General features: G+C 45.9%; 1 protein-coding gene across 1 annotated transcript in view; it reads left to right on the top strand.

Moving 5' to 3' along the window:
• LOC126471203 (organic cation transporter protein-like) overlaps positions 1-18,852 on the top strand; it is a 342,130-nt gene that overhangs the window by 161,699 nt on the left and 161,579 nt on the right. Inside the window, exons 4-5 of the mRNA XM_050099316.1 lie at positions 4,897-5,011; positions 5,057-5,204. Of these exons, the coding sequence (XP_049955273.1) occupies positions 4,897-5,011; positions 5,057-5,204 (263 nt within the window). The remainder of the gene's footprint in view (positions 1-4,896; positions 5,012-5,056; positions 5,205-18,852) is intronic.

Raw genomic sequence — 18,852 nt, 5'->3', positions numbered from 1 at the left:
AACTGTTCTCCATCTACACTGGCTCAGGTACCGAAAGTTTAGTTATAACCTTCCCGTACATAAACAACCTCGATGATACGAGGCAACTATGACAGGACATCCGAAATATATCCAGAACGAATAAATATATCGACATGCTGTTTTCGCTAAGTTATAGCGGACGGTGTTGTGACTTTTCTGATGTACGCAGGCAGTTTTTAGGGTTTATAGTTGTCGATTTTTTTCAATGACATTTAAACGGAACTAGATATCATTTTTGAAAGGAACTTCATCGTAGTAACAAGTGTGGAACTTGATCAAACAGTAACAAGACACAGCACCGAAAATCAATGACCGTCCTTCAGAAGACACGGCTCACAAATATCACCCGTACTGTACACAGCGTAAGTGAACACGTAGTTCTGGTACCGTTCGTGCATTTATTACTATCATTGTCAAATGAAGCGGTCATAATGTTGATCCTGAGTAATCATGATAAATGCCATATAGCGATTCTGGGTACACATTATTGCTCGCTGCATTTTACCTGGACCTAACGTTGCACAGGTCCGTATCAAACGGTATTTCATATCTTCGATTGCCGTATCTTCGCTATTAGTCCAAAGACGTTACGTCTAGTGGCTCTTGCCTTAATTACAATCCATATCGTGTAAGTATGCCTCCTACAGGTGTCTCTAAAGATCGGAAAATAATATGTCACAGTGTTACAGACCGCTCTAACACCGGTTCCTGTCAGATCACCGCCGTTAAGCGCTGTCGGGCTGGGCTAGCACTTGGATGGGTGATCATCCGGTTTGCCGAGCGCTGTTGGCAAGCGGTATGCACTCAGCCCTTGTGAGGCAAACTGAGGAGCTACTTGATTGAGAAATAGCGGCTCCGGTCTCGGAATGTGACATACGTCCGGGATAGCGGTGTGCTGACCACATGCCCCTCCATATCCGCATCCAGTGACGCCTGTGGGTTGAGGATGACACGGCGGCCAGTCGGTCCCTTTGGGCCTTCATGACCTGTGCAGGAGGAGCTTAGTTTTAGAGTTTAGTTACAGACCGATCTACTCTATTCCCCGTGGTAACTGAAGGGCCCTGTACCCAACAAACAGTTTTGCTTTTTGCAATATTGTCATCTCCCCGTACGGACTCTCAACTGCATCAGTTAAACTATTATTTGCGTTACAAAAAGATATGTTAAGAGATACTTATAACCTTCTCGACAAGTCTCTTTTCACAAGTTCATTGTTTCAGTCACCCTGTATACAGGATGATTTTACTAAGTGAAGCAAATTGCACGAAACGACTGCTGAGAGGATAAGGAGAAAAGGGTCATGTGGACATATGGCTGCAAATACTTTCCAAGGAAGAAAAGGAGGAAAGTAGAGCTAAAAGATCTTTGACGCTTTAGGTTTCAATGATGGCAAGCACACATGAGGATACATTGGGCATTTAGGTATGTTCTCACTGTAGTAGTATTTTGGCTCCACACTCAGGAGGGCAGTGAGCTGGAGCACCGTCATGTAACTGCGACATTGCCCTTTTTACCACTAAAGGCACGTCTTCCAGCAAGAGAGGCAGGTTGACCTGGAGGAAGTGCTCATATGCCTCCATTGTGAGGCATTTTGGAAGGATGACTGGACCCACAAGGAGGACGCCAGTAATTCCCACCCACACATTTTGGCTGAATAGACGTTGATAGTATGCGGCCACGATACTGTGTGGATTCGCTGTAGCCCACACGTGGGCGTTGTGATCTCTGATGATACCGCCCCTAGTCTAAGAATAGGACGGATGTTAGAAATCTCAGCAGCACGGGCCTGTGCGAGGAACCAGCAACAAAACCGTCGCCGCGGAGGTAATGTCGACAGTGATTTGGGTAGTGGCTGTTGTCACGGAGAAAGTTCCACACAGTAGTTTGACTTATGCCACGCTGGCGGGCCACTTTCTTGGTGCTGATACCTGGCTCATTGTCAGGGATCTCTTATCTCTGTCTTCAGGTGGGTGTACCTCCCTCACGCTCCGGTAGCTGAGTGGTCAGCGCGACGGAATGTCAATTCTAAGGGTCCGAGTTCGATTCCCGGCTGGGTCGGAGATTTTCTCCGCTCAGGGACTGGGTATTGTGTTGTCTTAATCATCATCGTACCATCCCCATCGACGCACAAGTCGCCGCAGTGACGTTATATCGAAAGACTTGCACCCGACGAACGGTCTACCCGACGGGAGGCATACATCCGATGGCTAATCTCGCTATTCACACTATTCGTAAATGACCTTGTGGATAACATAGGAAGTTCACAGAGGCTTTTTGCGGATGATGCTGTAGTATGTCGAGACGTTGTAACAATGGAAAATTGTAGTGAAATGCAGGAGGATCTGCAACGAATTGACGCATGGTGCAGGGAATGACAATTGAATCTCAATCTAGAAAAGTGTAATGTGCTGCGAATACATAGAAAGAAAGATCCTTTATCATTTAGCTACAATATAGCAGGTCAGCAACTGGAAACAGTTAATTCCATAAATTATCTGGAAGTAGGCATTAGGAGTGATTCAAAATGGAATGATCAAATAAAGTTGATCGTCGGTAAAGCAGATGCCAGACTGAGATTCATTGGAAGAATCCTAAGGAAATGCAATCCGAAAACAAAGGAAATAGGTTACAGTACACTTGTTCGCCCACTGCTTGAATATTGCTCAGCAGTGTGGGATCCGTACCAGATAGGGTTGATAGAAGAGATAGAGAAGATACAACGTAGAGCAGCGCGCTTCGTTACAGGATCATTTAGTAATCGCGAAAGCGTTACGAAGATGATAGATAAACTCCAGTGGAAGACTCTGCAGGAGAGACGCTCAGTAGCTCGGTACGGGCTTATGTTGAAGTTTCGAGAACAGACCTTCACCGAGGAGTCAAGCAGTATATTGCTTCCTCCTGCGTATATCTCGCGAAGAGACTGTGCGGCTAAAGCGGAGTTATTGAACGCAGTTTTCCGAAATTCCTTCACCAGGAAAGACGAATGGAATATTCCAGAAATTGAAACACGAACAGCTGCTAGCATGAGTTTCTTAGAAGTGGATGCCTTAGGGGTTGCGAAGCAACTCAAATCGCTTGATACGGGCAAGTCTTCAGGTCCAGATTGTATACCGATTAGGTTCCTTTCAGATTACGCTGATACAATAGCTCCCTACTTAGCAATCATATACAACCGCTCGCTCACCGGTAGATCTGTACCTACAGATTGGAAAATTGCGCAGGTCGCACCAGTGTATAAGAAGGGTAGTAGGAGTAATCCATCAAACTACAGACCTATATCATTGACGTCGGTTTGCAGTAGGGTTTTGGAGCATATACTGTATTCAAACATTATGAATCACCTCGAAGGGAACGATCTATTGATACGTAATCAGCATGGTTTCAGAAAACATCGTTCTTATGCAACGCAGCTAGCTCTTTATTCGCACGAAGTAATGGCCGCTATCGACAGGGGATCTCAAGTTGATTCCGTATTTCTAGATTTCCGGAAAGCTTTTGGCACCGTTCCTCAGAAGCGACTTCTCATCAAGCTGCGGGCCTATGGGGTATCGTCTCAGTTGTGCGATTGGATTCATGATTTCTTGTCAGGAAGGGCGCAGTTCGTAGTAATAGACGGCAAATCGTCGAGTAAAACTGAAGTGATATCAGGTGATCCCCAGGGAAGCGTCCTGGGACCTATGCTGTTCCTGATCTATATAAATGACCTGGTTGACAATCTGAGCAGTTCTCTTAGGTTGTTCGCAGATGATGCTGTAATTTACCGTCTAGTAAGGTCATCCGAAGACCAGTATCAGTTGCAAAGCGATTTAGAAAAGATTGCTGTATGGTGTGGCAGGTGGCAGTTGACGCTAAATAACGAAAAGTGTGAGGTGATCCACACGAGTTCCAAAAGAAATCCGTTGGAATTCGATTACTCGATAAATAGTACAATTCTCAAGGCTGTCAATTCAACTAAGCACCTGGGTGTTACAATTACGAACAACTTCAGTTGGAAAGACCACATAGATAATATTGTGGGGAAGGCGAGCCAAAGGTTGCGTTTCATTGGCAGGACACTTAGAAGATGCAACAAGTGCACTAAAGAGACAGCTTACACTACAATCGTTCGTCCTCTGTTAGAATATTACTGCGCGGTGTGGGATCCTTACCAGGTGGGATTGACGGAGGACATCGAAAGGGTGCAAAAAAGGGCAGCTCGTTTTGTATTACCACGTAATAGGGGAGAGAGTGTGGCAGATATGATACGCGAGTTGGGATGGAAGTCATTAAAGCAAAGACGTTTTTCGTCGCGGCGAGATCTATTTACGAAATTTCAGTCACCAACTTTCTCTTCCGAACGCGAAAATATTTTGTTGAGCCCAACCTACATAGGTAGGAATGATCATGAAAATAAAATAAGAGAAATCAGAGCTCGAACAGAAAGGTTTAGGTGTTCGTTTTTCCCGCGCGCTGTTCGGGAGTGGAATGGTAGAGAGATAGTATGATTGTGGTTCGATGAACCCTATGCCAAGCACTTAAATGTGTATTGCAGTGTAAACATGTAGATGTAGATGTAGATGTAGATGAGACCATGAGGATAAAATCAAAGAGATTAGAGCCCACACAGAGGCATACCGAAAATCTTTCTTTCCACGAACAATACGAGACTGGAATAGAAGGGAGAACCGATAGATGTAGTCAAAGTACCCTCCGCCACACACCGTCAGTGGCTTGCGGAGTATGGATGTAGATGAACGCATTTCCGGTCATATGACGTATTTTGCTCCTTATCCTCTCAGGGATCGCTTCCTGCAGTTTGTCCCCATCTGGCGTGTATGTAAGCTGGGGAGCAGAACACTGCGATTAATCTGTAATGTCTCTGTGTGATGCCGGCAGTGATGGAGTACATGGGAGAGCGGTGGCGCACGGCGGGCCTGAACGCGACGGTGGGCGCGTTCTACGGGGTGGGGTGCGCGGCCGCCCCTTGGCTTGCGCTGGGCTGCGGCGGCTGGCGGCGGCTGGTGGCGGCGCTGGCCGGCTGCTGCGCGCTGCTGGCGCCGCTGCTCTTTCTGCTGCTGCCCGAGAGCGCCCGCTGGCTGCTGCAGGCGGGCCGCCCACAGCGCGCCGCCGCCTGCTACCGCTCCGTCGCCGCCGCCAACGGCAGGCTGCGCCACCTGCCGCACGACCTCGTCGAGCGCCTGCAGGTACGTGCCCGACGTGGAGGTAGAATAAGGGCAGATGGCGCTACAGACTTACGCTGTACGTTGTTTTGAAGCCAGTGGGCGGGGCCTGTCGCCATCTCGGATCCCCCCAAAACGTTAGCAGACGAGTGTTAACAATTGCTTCTTGTTCGTTATTTCTGTCGTGTGCACGCGATATTTATTTTATACACGGTGTTACAAAAAGGTACGACCAAACTTTCGGGAAACATTCCTCACACACAAATAAAGAAAAGATGTTATATGGACATGTGTCCGGAAACGCTTAATTTCCATGTTAGAGCTCATTTTAGTTTCTTCAGTATGTACTGTACTTCCTCCATTCACCGCCAGTTCGCCCAATTGAAGGAAGGTAATGTTGACTTCGGTGCTTGTGTTGACATGCGACTCATTGCTCTACAGTACTAGCATCAAGCACATCAGTACGTAGCATCAACAGGTTAGTGTTCATCACGAACGTGGTTTTGCAGTCAGTGCAATGTTTACAAATGCGGAGTTGGCAGATGCCCATTTGATGTATGGATTATCACGGGGCAATAGCCGTGGCGCATATCGAGACAGATTTCCAGAACGAAGGTGTCCCTACAGGAAGACGTTCGAAGCAATTGATCGGCATCTTAGGGAGTACGGAACATTCCAGCCTATGACTCGCGGTCGAGCGGTTCTAGGCGCTTCAGTCCGGAACCGCGCTGCAGCTACGGTCGCAGGTTCGAATCCTGCCTCGGGCATGGATGTGTGTGATGTCCTTAGGTTAGTTAGGTTTAAGTAGTTCTAAGTTCTAGGGGACTGATGACCTAAGAAGTTAAGTCCCATAGTGCTCAGAGCCATTTGAACCATTTGACTCCCGACTGGGGAAGACCTAGAACGACGAGGACACCTGCAATGGACGAGGCAATTCTCCGTGCAGTTGACGGTAACCCTAATGTCAGCGTCAGAGAAGTTGCTGCTGTACAAGGTAACGTTGACCACGTCACTGTATGGAGAGTGCTACGGGAGAACCAGTTGTTTCCGTACCTTTTACAGCGTGTGAAGGCACAATCAGCAGCTGATTGGCCTCCACGGGTACACTTCTGCTAATGGTTCATCCAACAATGTGTCAATCCTCATTCCAGTGCAAATGTTCTCTTTACGGATGAGGCTTCATTCCAGCGAGATCAAATTGTAAATTTTCACAATCAACATGTGTGTGGGCTGACGAGAATCTGCACGCAATTGGTCAATCACGTCATCTACACAGATTTTCTGTGAACGTTTGGGCTGGCATTGTTGGTGATGTCTTGATTGGACCCCATGTTCTTCCACCTACGCTCAATGGAGCACGTTATCATGATTTCGTACGGGATACTCTACCTGTGCTGTTAGAACGTGTGCCTTTACAGGTACGACACGACATGTGGTTCATGCACGATGGAGCTCCTGCACATTTCAGTCGAAGTGTTCGTACGCTTCTCAACAACAGATTCGGTGACCGATGGATTGGTAGAGGCGGACCAATTCCATGGCCTCCAAGTTCTCCTGACCTCAACCCTCTTGACTTTCATTTATGGGGGCATTTGAAAGCTCTTGTCTACGCAACCCCGGTACCAAATATAGACTCTTCGTGCTCGTATTGTGGACGGCTGTGATACAATACGCCATTCTCCAGGGCTGCATCAGGGATTCAATGCGACGGAGGGTGGATGCATGTATCCTCGCTAATGGAGGAAATTTTGAACATTTCCTGTAACAATGTGTTTGAAGTCACGCTGGTACGTTCTGTTATTGTGTGTTTCCATTCCATGATTAATGTGATTTGAAGAGAAGTAATAAAATGAGCTCCAACATGAAAAGTAAGCGTTTCCGGACACATGTCCACATAACATACGTTCTTTCTTTGTGTGTGAGGAATGTTTTCTGAAAGTTTGGGCGTACCTTTTTGTAACACCCTGTATAGTAAATGTTGAACTGTTTTAGTGAACAACACAGAATAAGGAATGCAACTTCAAACGTTTTTCAGGCCTGAAATGCGTATTTGATACAGTAATACGACACGAAAATATGACGCTTCTGGCCTCAGTACTGTAATTCCATTTTGTTTATACACTTCGATTAACCGAGAAGAGAAGTATGTGCTATGAAAAGCGTGCTTTCGTAATCCATTTCTATTCATTTTCATTGTGTTTGTGTCGATAATTGATAAAGCCAGAACTCCAAAAGCAATGAGTGATAGTTTAGAGGCACCGATTTGTATTCGTTGCATTTTCAAGTGAAATGCAAATTTTAATGTTCGTGTTTGCAAGAAACTTACCTTATTTCCTTTGGTGTCCCATAGATGTATGCAGCGATAATATAAACAAGTCAGCTGTCATGTCAACAAAGTGTAAGATTTGTTAAATTACGAAGGGAAAGAACTGTATTTAAGATCGTCAGACCCATTGTAGTTTACACATCTGCTTTGATTTTAAATTGTACCTACCAAGTGACATTCAGTGTGGAAAATAACAGCAATTTTAAGGGTAACACGAGAACACAGTAATTAATGTAATGACTAAATAGCCTGGACTTACATAGGCAACTTTGCTTTAACAAATGTGTATCCCTTTAAGTACTTACAATTTAACCACTGTAACAGGTGTTCCACACATTTTACTGGAAATTACATTAACTACATGTAGTTACATTACTTTTATATTAAATTATCGCATTTTAAAACATTAGTACCCATTTCCAGGATATTCTTGCCAGGACTTTTCAGTTACTTGGGAATAACCAAACAATGAAAGCCAAGTGCAGTGCTCACCTCCAGAGAGCTCTTCGCGTTGGATTGATGGGAAACCTAATGTCAAATCAGAAAAAAAAACCATACAGTGCATCAGAATATCAAGTATATATAAGAAAATAGCGCTTACATAAGTACACTTACGAATAAAAGGTGAATTGCTTAAACTTTACACTACGATCAGAACGATTAGTACACCCGGGAGTGACGCAAGCCGGCATTTTTTAAAATCAAAACACTTCACGACTACATGGAATAAAAATACCAGATGCGAATGTTTTGGGGTACCTAACATGGCGAATCTTCACTTGGTTCGGCTTCAAGTTTGTGGCGTCATGACAACTCCTCTTATTTTTACCTCCATGGTACCAGCGCTACCACCCAGTAGAGCGTTGCGAGCGCGTGCTCCACCCGCGTGGTGCTCATTGGGATGCGGTGTGCGTGAGAGAGGGAATAAACTTCACTTTTCCTCACTTAATGACACAGCGAAGTTGCAGTGTGCTCAGGCTTGACGGTCCTCCGTAAGCCTCGTGCTGCGTTGTAACGTAGCTGACCGCCACGTTTCCTTAGGCGCCAGGAGGTCGCACTCGGCGACGACTCGCTCACTGAAAACAAGTAGACCGAACGGCGTGGATACTGAGACATAGGGAACGACACACAGATGCAGTGGTCCACCCACATTGGCAGTAAAAATTTATACTCTCTCCTGCAGAATCCACAGTCAAACTAGTGACGACAGATCTACACCTCCCTATAAGTAACGGGACACCTACACTACTGGCCATTAAAAATGCTACACCAAGAAGAAATGCAGATGATAAACGGGTATTCATTGGACAAATATATTATACTAGAACTGACATGTGATTACATTTTCACGCAATTTGGGTGCATACATCCTGAGAAATCAGTACCCAGAACAACCACCTCTGGCCGTAATAACGGCCTCGATACGCCTGGGTATTGAGTCAAACAGAGCTTGGATGGCGTGTACAGGTACAGCTGCCCATGCAGCTTCAACACGATACCACAGTTCGTCAAGAGTAGTGACTGTCGTATTGTGACGAGCCAGTCGCTCGGCCACCATTGACCAGACGTTTTCAATTGGTGAGAGATCTGGAGAATGTGCTGGCCAGGACAGCAGTCGAACATTCACTGTATCCAGAAAGGCCGGTACAGGACCAGCAACATGCGGTCGTGCATTATCCTGCTGAAATGTAGGGTTTCACAGGGATCGAATGAAGGGTAGAGCCACGGGTCGTAACACATCTGAAATGTAACGTCCACTGTTCAAAGCGCCGTCAATGCGAACAAGAGGTGACCGAGACGTGTAACCAATGGCACCCCATACCATCACGCCGGGTGATACGCCAGTATGGCGACGACGAATACACGCTTCCAATGTGCGTTCACCGTGATATCGCCAAACACGGATGCGACCCTCATGATGCTGTAAACAGAACCTGGATTCATCTGAAAAAATGACGTTTTGTCATTCGTGCACCCAGGTTCGTCGTTGAGTACACCATCGCAGACGTTCCTGTCTGTAATGCAGCGTCAAGGGTAACCGCAGTCATGGTCTCCAAGCTCATAGTCCATGCTGCTGCAAACGTCGTCGAACTGTTCGTGCAGATGGTTGTTGTCTTGCAAACTTCCCCATCTGTTGGCTCAGGGATCGAGACGTGGCTGCACGATCCGTTACAGCCATGCGGATAAGATGCCTGTCATCTCGACTGCTAGTAATACGAGGCCGTTGGGATCCAGCACGGCGTTCCGTATTACCCTCACGAACCCACCGTTTCCATATTCTGCTAACAGTCATTGGATCTCGACCAACGCGAGCAGCAATGTCACGATACGATAAACCGCAATCGCGATAGGCTACAATCCGACCTTTATCAAAGTCGGAAATGGGATGGTACGCATTTCTCCTCCTTACATGAGGCATCACAACAACGTTTCACCAGGTAACGCCGGTCAACTGCTGCTTGTGTATGAGAAATCGGTTGGAAACTTTCCTCCTGTCAACACGTTGTAGGTGTCGCCACCGGCGCCAACCATGTGTGAATCCTCTGAAAAGCTAATCATTTACTGCATATCACAGCATCGTCTTCCTGTCGGTTAAATTTCGCGTCTGTAAAAAAATGGTTCAAATGGTCTGAGCACTATGGGACTTAACAGCTGTGGTCATCAGTCCCCTAGAACTTAGAACTACTTAAACCTAACTAACCTAAGGACATCACACACATCCATGCCCGAGGCAGGATTCGAACCTGCGACCATAGCAGTCGCGCGGTTCCGGACTGCGCGCCTAGAACCGCGAGACCACCGTGGCCGGCGTCGCGTCTGTAGCACGTCGCCTTGGTGGTATAGCAATTTTAATGGCCAGTAGTGTAGCACACAGTCAAACTAGTGACGATGGATGTATACCACTCTATAAGTATCGGGACACTTATTTTGGACATAAAAATTTGAAGTGTCCACCCTTCTTCGCCATTACAACTCTTGAACTCTGCTGGGGACAATTACCATAAGGTGTCTGAATGCTTGTGGAAGAACGGCAGACAGTTCATCCTTGACAGCCGAAACCAGAGAAAGTAATGATGTTGGACGCTGGGTTGTGGAGCGGAGTCGACGTTCTGTCTCATCCCAAAGGTGTTCCACTGGGTTCAAGTTGAGAACTTGGGCAGCCCAGCCCATTTCTGCAATGTTACTGTCAGCAAACCATTGCCTCACAGACGTTGCTTCATGACCTATTAGATAGTGTCGGAAGTTCCATGCGGCTTTTCGCAGATGATGCTGTAGTATACAGAGAAGTTGCAGCGTTAGAAAATTGCAGCGAAATGCAGGAAGATCTGCAGCAGTGGATAGGCACTTGGTGCAGGGAGTGGCAACTGACCCTTAACATAGACAAATGGAATGTGTTGCGAATACGTAGAAAGAAGTATCGTTTATTGTATGGTTACATGATAGCGGAACAAACACTGGTACCAGTTACTTCTGTAAAATATCTGGGAGTATGCGTGCGGAACGATTTGAAGTGGAATGATAATATAAAATTAATTGTTGGTAAGGCGGGTACCAGGTTGAGATTCATTGGGAGAGTCCTTAGAAAAAGTAGTCCATCAACAAAGGAGGTGGCTTACAAAAAATTCGTTCGACCTATACTTGAGTATTGCTCATCAGTGTGGGATCCGTACCAGATCGGGTTGACGGAGGAGATAGAGAAGATCCAAAGAAGAGCGGCGCGTTTCGTCCCAGTGTTAGTTGGTAAGCGTGATAGCGTTACGGAGATGTTTAGCAAACTCAAGTGGCAGACTCTGCAAGAGAGGAGCTCTGCATCGCGGCGTAGCTTGGTGTCCAGGTTTCGAGAGGGTGCGTTTCCGGATGAGGTATCGAATATATTGCTTCCCCCTACTTATACCTCCCGAGGAGATCACGAATGTAAAATCAGAGAGATTCGAGCGCGCACAGAGGCTTTCCGGCAGTCGTTCTTCCCGCGAACCATACGCGACTGGAACAGGAAAGGGAGGTAATGACAGTGGCACGTTAAAGTGTCCTCCGCCACACACCGTTGGGTGGCTTGCGGATTATAAATGTAGATGTAGACAGGTTGCATTGTCGTGCTGATACAAACAGTCATCGCCCCCGAACTGTTCCTCCGCTGTGTGGTATACCTAGTGCTGTTAAAATGTTTTCATATTACACCTTATTTAGCGTTTTCTCAAGCACAATAATAGGCTCACACCCTAACCACAAAACCCACCTCCATATCGTAAAACCATTTCCTCCATACATCACTGTTGGCACTACACATGATGGTAGGTAACATTCTCCAGGCATTCGCCAAATCAAACCGTTCCATCCGATTGCCACAGGATACAGCGCGAATCATCAGTCCAAATCATCCACTCTCCAGTGGCGTCGCTCTTTACATCACCGCCATCCGGTGTGGCCGAACGGTTCTAGGCGCTTCAGTCTGGAACCGCGCGACCGCTACGGTCGCAGGTTCGAATCCTGCCTCGGGCATGGATATGTGTGATGTTCTCGGGTTAGTTAGGTTTAGGTAGTTCTAAGTTCTATGGGACTGATGACGTCAGATGTTAAGTCCCGTAGTGCTCAGAGCCGTTTCTTTACCTCACCTCAAGCCCGGGTTAGCATTGACTATAGAAATGTGATGCTTATGAGCAGCAACTCCACCATTGTACCTCATCCTTTTTAACTCCCTTCGCATAATCACCGTGCTAGCCGGACTGCTGGCAGCACTTTGGAACTCACCAGTGATGCCTTTGACTGATTTCTTCCGAATTATTAGTCAGCCTCCGCAATGCTCGACAGTCCCTGTCCGTCAGAACATGATGTCTGCCTGGTATTGCTTTTGCTGTGGTTGTTCATTCTAGTCTCCACTTCACAGCCATACCACCAATAGTAGAATGGGACAGCCATAGAGGGGTTGAAATATTGCCGACGGATTTGTTACTCGGGTGACACAATAACTAATCCACGTTCTAAGTCCTGATCGACCCATTCTACTGTTACTGCTTCCCTATTAACATCATATAGTGGTCGATTCCTCTTTACACACCCAGTCTCTTGTAAAAATGCTGAGCGCTGATGCTCCAAGCAACTCGTTGTTCGACAGTCGTAGAGTAATATATGACCGAACTGTTCCTAACACAAGTTATTACAAGACCCGTTTCATCCCCGTTTGTTGAGGACGGGAGGTGACAAAGTATTCTGGGCTGGCTCCTTTGTAATTTCGTAAGAAGTGAGAGCGAGTAGAAGCGTTCGTCTCCTACATAGGACAGCTGAGTTGAATGGGGATTACTATCATCATACCAGGAAGTATTTTGGATTTCAGATAGGTATTGTTTGAACAGTTCAACAATTTCTTTCACATACACAACTTACTGGGAGAGGTGTCCTACATTGGCTTTACTCGCTTGCTCCTACACCTACTTCAAAAAACGGTTTCATTATAGCAAGCTGTTCCAATTACTCTAACAATATTGAGTTGAGACGAGTACTTATAACTCATATATATATATATATATATATATATATATATATATATATATATATATATATATATACTACTTGCCATTAAAATTGCTACACCACGAAGATGACGTGCTACAGGCGCGAAATTTAACCGACAGGAAGACGATGCTGTGATATGCAAATGATTAGCTTTTCAGAGCATTCACACAAGGTTGCGCCGGTGGGGACACCTACAACGTGCTGACATGAGGAAAGTTTCCAACCGATTTCTCATATACAAACAGCAGTTGACCGGCGTTGCCCGGTGAAACGTTGTTGTGATTCCTCGTGTAAGGAGGAGAAATGCGTACCATCACGTTTCCGACTTTGATAAAGGTCGGATTGTAGCCTATCGCGATTGCGGTTTATTGTATCACGACATTGCTGCTCGCGTTGGTCGAGATCCAATGACTGTTTGCAGAATATGGAATCGGTGGGTTCAGGAGGGTAGTACGGAACGCTGTGCTGGATCCCAACGGTCTCGTATAACTAGCAGTCGAGATGACAGGCATCTTAGCCGCATGGCTGTAACGGATCGTGCAGCCACGTCTCGATCCCTGAGCCAACAGATGGGGAAGTTTGCAAGATAACAACCATCTGCACGAACAGCTCTACGACGTTTGCAGCAGCATGGCCTATGAGCTCGGAGACCATAGCTGCGGTTACCCTTGACGCTGCATCACAGACACGAGCGCCTGCGATGGTGTACTCAACGACGAACCTGGGTGCACGAATGACAAAACGTCATTTTTTCAGATGAATCCAGGTTCTGTTTACAGCATCACGACGGTCGCATCCGTGTTTGGCGAGATCGCGGTGAACGTACATTGAAAGCGTGTATTCGTCGTCGCCATACTGGCGTATCACCCGGCGTTATGGTATGGGGTGCCATTGGTTACACTTCTCGGTCACCTCTTGTTCGCATTGACAGCACTTTGAACAGTGGACGTTACATTTCAGATGTATTACGACCCATGGCTCTACCCTTCATTCGATCCCTGCGAAACCGTACATTTCAGCAGGATAATGCACGACCGCATGTTGCAGTCCTGTACGGGACTTTCTGGATACAGAAAATGTTCGACTGCTGCCCTGGCCAGCACATTCTCCAGATCTGTCAGCAATTGAAAACGTCTGGTCAATGGTGGCAGAGCAACTGGCTCGTCACAATACGCCAGTCACTACTCTTGATGAACTGTGGTATCGTGTTGAAGCTGCATGGGCAGCTGTACCTGTACACGCCATCCAAGCTCTGTTTGACTCAATGCCCAGACGTATCAAGGCCGTTATTACGGCCAGAGGTGGTTGTTCTGGGTACTGATTTCTCAGGATGTATGTACCCAAATTGCGTGAAAATGTAATCACATGTCAGTTCTAGTATAATATATCTATCCAATGAATACCCGTTTATCGTCTGCATTTCTTCTTGGTGTAGCAAATTTAATGGCCAGTAGTGTATATATACCGGGTGATCAAAAAGGCAGTATAAATTTGAAAACTTAATAAACCACGGAATAATGTAGATAGAGAGGTAAAAATAGACACACGTGCTTGGAATGACATGGGGTTTTATTAGAACAAAAAAAGACAAAGTTCACAAAATGTCCGACAGATAGCGCTGGACAGCAAAACGTCTGTGCCTGCGCATGACAATCGTGTATAAAAGGAGCTATGATGAGAGAGGGAATCAGATGCGCCAGCAGTCGTAGCATGTTGACGTTACCTGGAAAGGCGCTTTTAGTGAAGCTGTATTATCAGAATGGGGATTGTTCTAGTTCAGCGTTACGATCCTATCGCCATAGGAAGGGGATTCGAACGGGTAAAGGTCCGTTGACAAATGCAGCTGTGGCGAGAATGATTTCGAAGTTCGAAGCCACGGCTTGTTTAGACGATAGACCCCGTAGTGGCCGACCGAGCACAAGGCGTAATGCTGCTGAGACAGTTCAGGAAGAAATGGAGACTGTAACGGGTTCGTCTATGCATTGGGAAGTCAGCGCTCGTGCACTCGCACGTCGCCCCGGCATTCCATACACTACTGTTTGGTTGGCACTTAGGCTATCCGTACAAAATCCATCGGCATCATGAACTTTTACCTGGCGATTTAGTGAAGCGGAGGGCATTTGCGGCGTGGGCGTTTCAAAAGATGGTGGAAGATGGCGATTGGTTGAGTAACGTGTTGTGGACCGACGAAGCTCATTTCACGCTCCGAGGGTCTGTTAACGCCCACAACTGCAGAATTTTGGCTACCGAAAATCGTACATCTGTCGTGGAAACTCCATTGCACGACGAGTAAGTCACGGTATAGGTTGGATTTACCACATCTACCGTTATCGGGCCTTTTTTCTTCGAGGAAATGCGTGATTCCGGTTTTGTAACTGCTACCGTGACGGGTGAGAGGTACGCCGATATGTTACATAATCGCATCCCCAGCCTGGCTGATAAACACCTGCTGGAACGTGCGATGTTTATGCAGGATGCCGCTACACCCCATATTGCTAGACGCGTGAAAGATTTCTTGCGCGCGTCGTTTGGTGATGATCGTGTGTTCAGCCGCCATTTTCGTCATGCTTGGCCTCCCAGGTCCCCAGATCTCAGTCCGTGAGATTATTGGCGTTGGGGTTACCTGAAGTTGCTAGTGTATCGTGATCGATCGACATCTCCAGGGATGCTGAAAGACAACATCCGACGCCAGTGCCTCACCATAACTCCGGACATACTTTACAGTGCTGTTCACAACATTATTCCTCCACTACAGCTATTGTTTAGGAATGATGGTGGACATATTGAGCATTTCCTGTGAAGAACATCATCTTTGCTTTTTCTTACTTTGTTATGCTAATTATTGCTATGCAGATCAGATGAAGCGCCATCTGTCGGACATTTTTTGAACTTTTGTATTTTTTTTGGTTCTAATAAAAAAAAAATGCGATGTCATTCCAAGCATGTGTGTCAATATGTACCTCTCTATCTAGACTATTCCGTGATTTATTCAGTTTTCTAATTTATACTGACTTCTTGATCACCCAATATATATATATCAGCTTGAAAAGGATTCTGTTTCAGTCACTTTTCATGTAATCCTCATTTGTAATATCTAGAATATCTAGCTTACTCTGAATTAGTCTTATGGTATTTTTTTTATTTAGTTTATATGTTGGGAGAAGGCATGCTTACGGACCAAATTTTATCGATTATTATTTAAGGAAATGTATTCTCAGTTGCGAATATGAACCGCCGTCGGCTTTAAATTGGAATGACGACAATGAAAATTTGTGCCGGACCGGGACCCGAATCCGAATTTCCAGCTTTACGCGAGCAGTCGCCTTTATCGCTTTGGCTACCAGAGCATGAGTCACGGTCACATCCAAACTTCCAAATCTCGTCGTCCATGTGTCACAACCTACACCCGTGCGTTATGTATATTCCCGTTCAGGAACGACATATTTATCAAGGATAGAGGGTGGACTTGATGTTATAGTCCACCCAAAACAGGAAATAGCAATGGCTGTGTAATTAAGAAAAAATGTTCAAATGTGTGTGAAATCTTATGGGATTTAACTGCTAAGGTCATCAGTCCCTAAGCTTACACTCTGCTTAACCTAAATTATCCTAAAGACAAACACACACACCTATGCCCAAGGGAGGACTCAAACCTCCGCCGTGTAATTAAGAAGTACGACGCAATGTTCCTTCAGACATGCATGCAATTCGGAAGGAACATTGCATCGTGCTGCTTAAATAACGCAGGCACTGCTATTTCGGACAATTGTTTTTGTGCTTTTACATCAGCAATTTATTTTATCCTTTTCCGTAATTCCCATCATGAGTAAACTCTGGAGTGTGCGGAAGTATGTGAAATTGGATGTGTACCTGCAGTGACCAGGGACAAACGGCTGATGCCTCATTGTCAGTTTTTGTTATTGCTCGCCTACCTCCCACTCGGTAAAGATACGCCAGACAAAAGTGGCTAGCGAAGTAATCTAGGGGGCTTAGAGAAGAGACTGCTCCTGGTGATGGAGTGCTTAAACATATTGAGCTCTTCGGAGCACAGTTGGTATGAATCTGAATTTTGGTCAGGATCCGCTAAAATTTCGGCTTTCGATACAGGCAATCATCACGTTTCTTTAAATTAACAATAAAGGAGTATTAATGCTGTCGTGTGAACTGAATTTTTCATTAGATTTGTTGTTTCCATTTTGAAAACCACAAGGCGATCTCTACACCAGATCGTCATCCCAATAAGCAATAATTACTTTTCTTGTTAAGTGGAACGGATACTTGAACATACATATATCTAAATTTGTGTCTGCCAAATTTTAGCAGTCTTAATCTATTTTTGATGGGTGGACTTGATGTTATAGTCCACCCAAAACAGGACCATAGAATTAAATCCTACTCAAATTCATGATAAGAATGAATACTCACAAGCCAGAGAAAATGTTGACAGGTCGGCGTTTATTGGAATTATTGGACTTTTATTCAGCATAGTGGACTTCACCTCTTTTTTTGCCGGCCGCGGTGGTCTAGCGGTTCTAGGCGCTCAGTCCGGAGCCGCGCGACTGCTACGGTTGCAGGTTCGAATCCTGCCTCGTCCATGGATGTGTGTGATGTCGTTAGGTTAGTTAGGTTTAAGTAGTTCTAAGTTCTAGGGGACTGATGCCCGTAGACGTTAAGTCCCATAGGGCTCAGAGCCATTTGAACCATTTGAACCTCTTTTTTTTTTTCCTTTGACACCCAACTGTAATGATAGTGGATGCTGGAGCGAAAATACTGTGCAGCTTCCTCCTGTAGTATTTCTTTTTATGACTCATACGAGTATTGTCTGTAGCGATGTTCAGATCTTATTGCACTCCGAAGAGCATCCATGTCCTAACATCTTTGAACAAAGATCCCTTGCTGATATCAAATATAAAGAATAATTAAAGAAATTCCGCCCCGCCCCCCTTTAAGGAAATGCACTGCAGGAATAAATCACAACACCAAGAGGGAGTTGTGTGACATAGGAGAAAGTTGGTAGGCGTGTTTCTACATCTGAAAGATGATGTCTGTTCAAATTTCGCGCCAGTCGCATACGACTCGCATTAGTAGCGCCACTATGAGGATCCACATCAGGTTTGATTTAAATAGGAGATGCAACGGTCGTAAATGTTTGTTATCTTTGAGTCAGCAGCTCGTGGTCGCGCGTTCTCGCTTCGCTTCCCGGGTTCGATTCCCGGCGGGGTCAGGGATTTCCTCCGCCTCGTGATGACTGGGTGTTGTGTGATGTCCTTAGGTTAGTTAGGTTTAAGTAGTTCTAAGTTCTAGGGGACTGATGACCATAGATGTTAAGTCCCATAGTGCTCAGAGCCATTTTTTTGTTATCTTTGAAATTGGCCTGGTGAGTTGATGTTAGTCAAGAATGCCTTTAAGGTGACAAAGACACCATTATTAACACATCACTGAGTTTGAACGAGATCGGATAATAGGGCTACGAGAAGCTGGATGTTCCTTCCGCGATACTGCATAACGACTTGCGAGGAATTTAGCCACTGTACATGACTGGTGGTACCGGAAGTCACGAGAATGTACGGTCGCAAGAAGACGGGGCTCCGGGCGACCACGTAGACTACCGTGATGGAAGACCACCGAGTTCGGCGTATGGCTCTGGCCCATCGTACTGCATCTTCAGCCACAATTTGAGCTTCAGTTGGCACCACATTGACACGACGAACTGTTACAAATCGCTCACTTCAAGGACAGACGGGAGCCAGACGTCCTATAGGCTCCAAAACAACTGCCATTTGCGACTTCAGTTATGCAAAGCGAGAGCTCATTGAAGGGCAGGGTGGAGATCTG

This window comes from Schistocerca serialis, chromosome 3, assembly GCF_023864345.2.
Source record: "Schistocerca serialis cubense isolate TAMUIC-IGC-003099 chromosome 3, iqSchSeri2.2, whole genome shotgun sequence".
Taxonomy (NCBI): domain Eukaryota; kingdom Metazoa; phylum Arthropoda; class Insecta; order Orthoptera; family Acrididae; genus Schistocerca; species Schistocerca serialis.
This window is presented reverse-complemented; position numbering and strand designations above follow the sequence as displayed.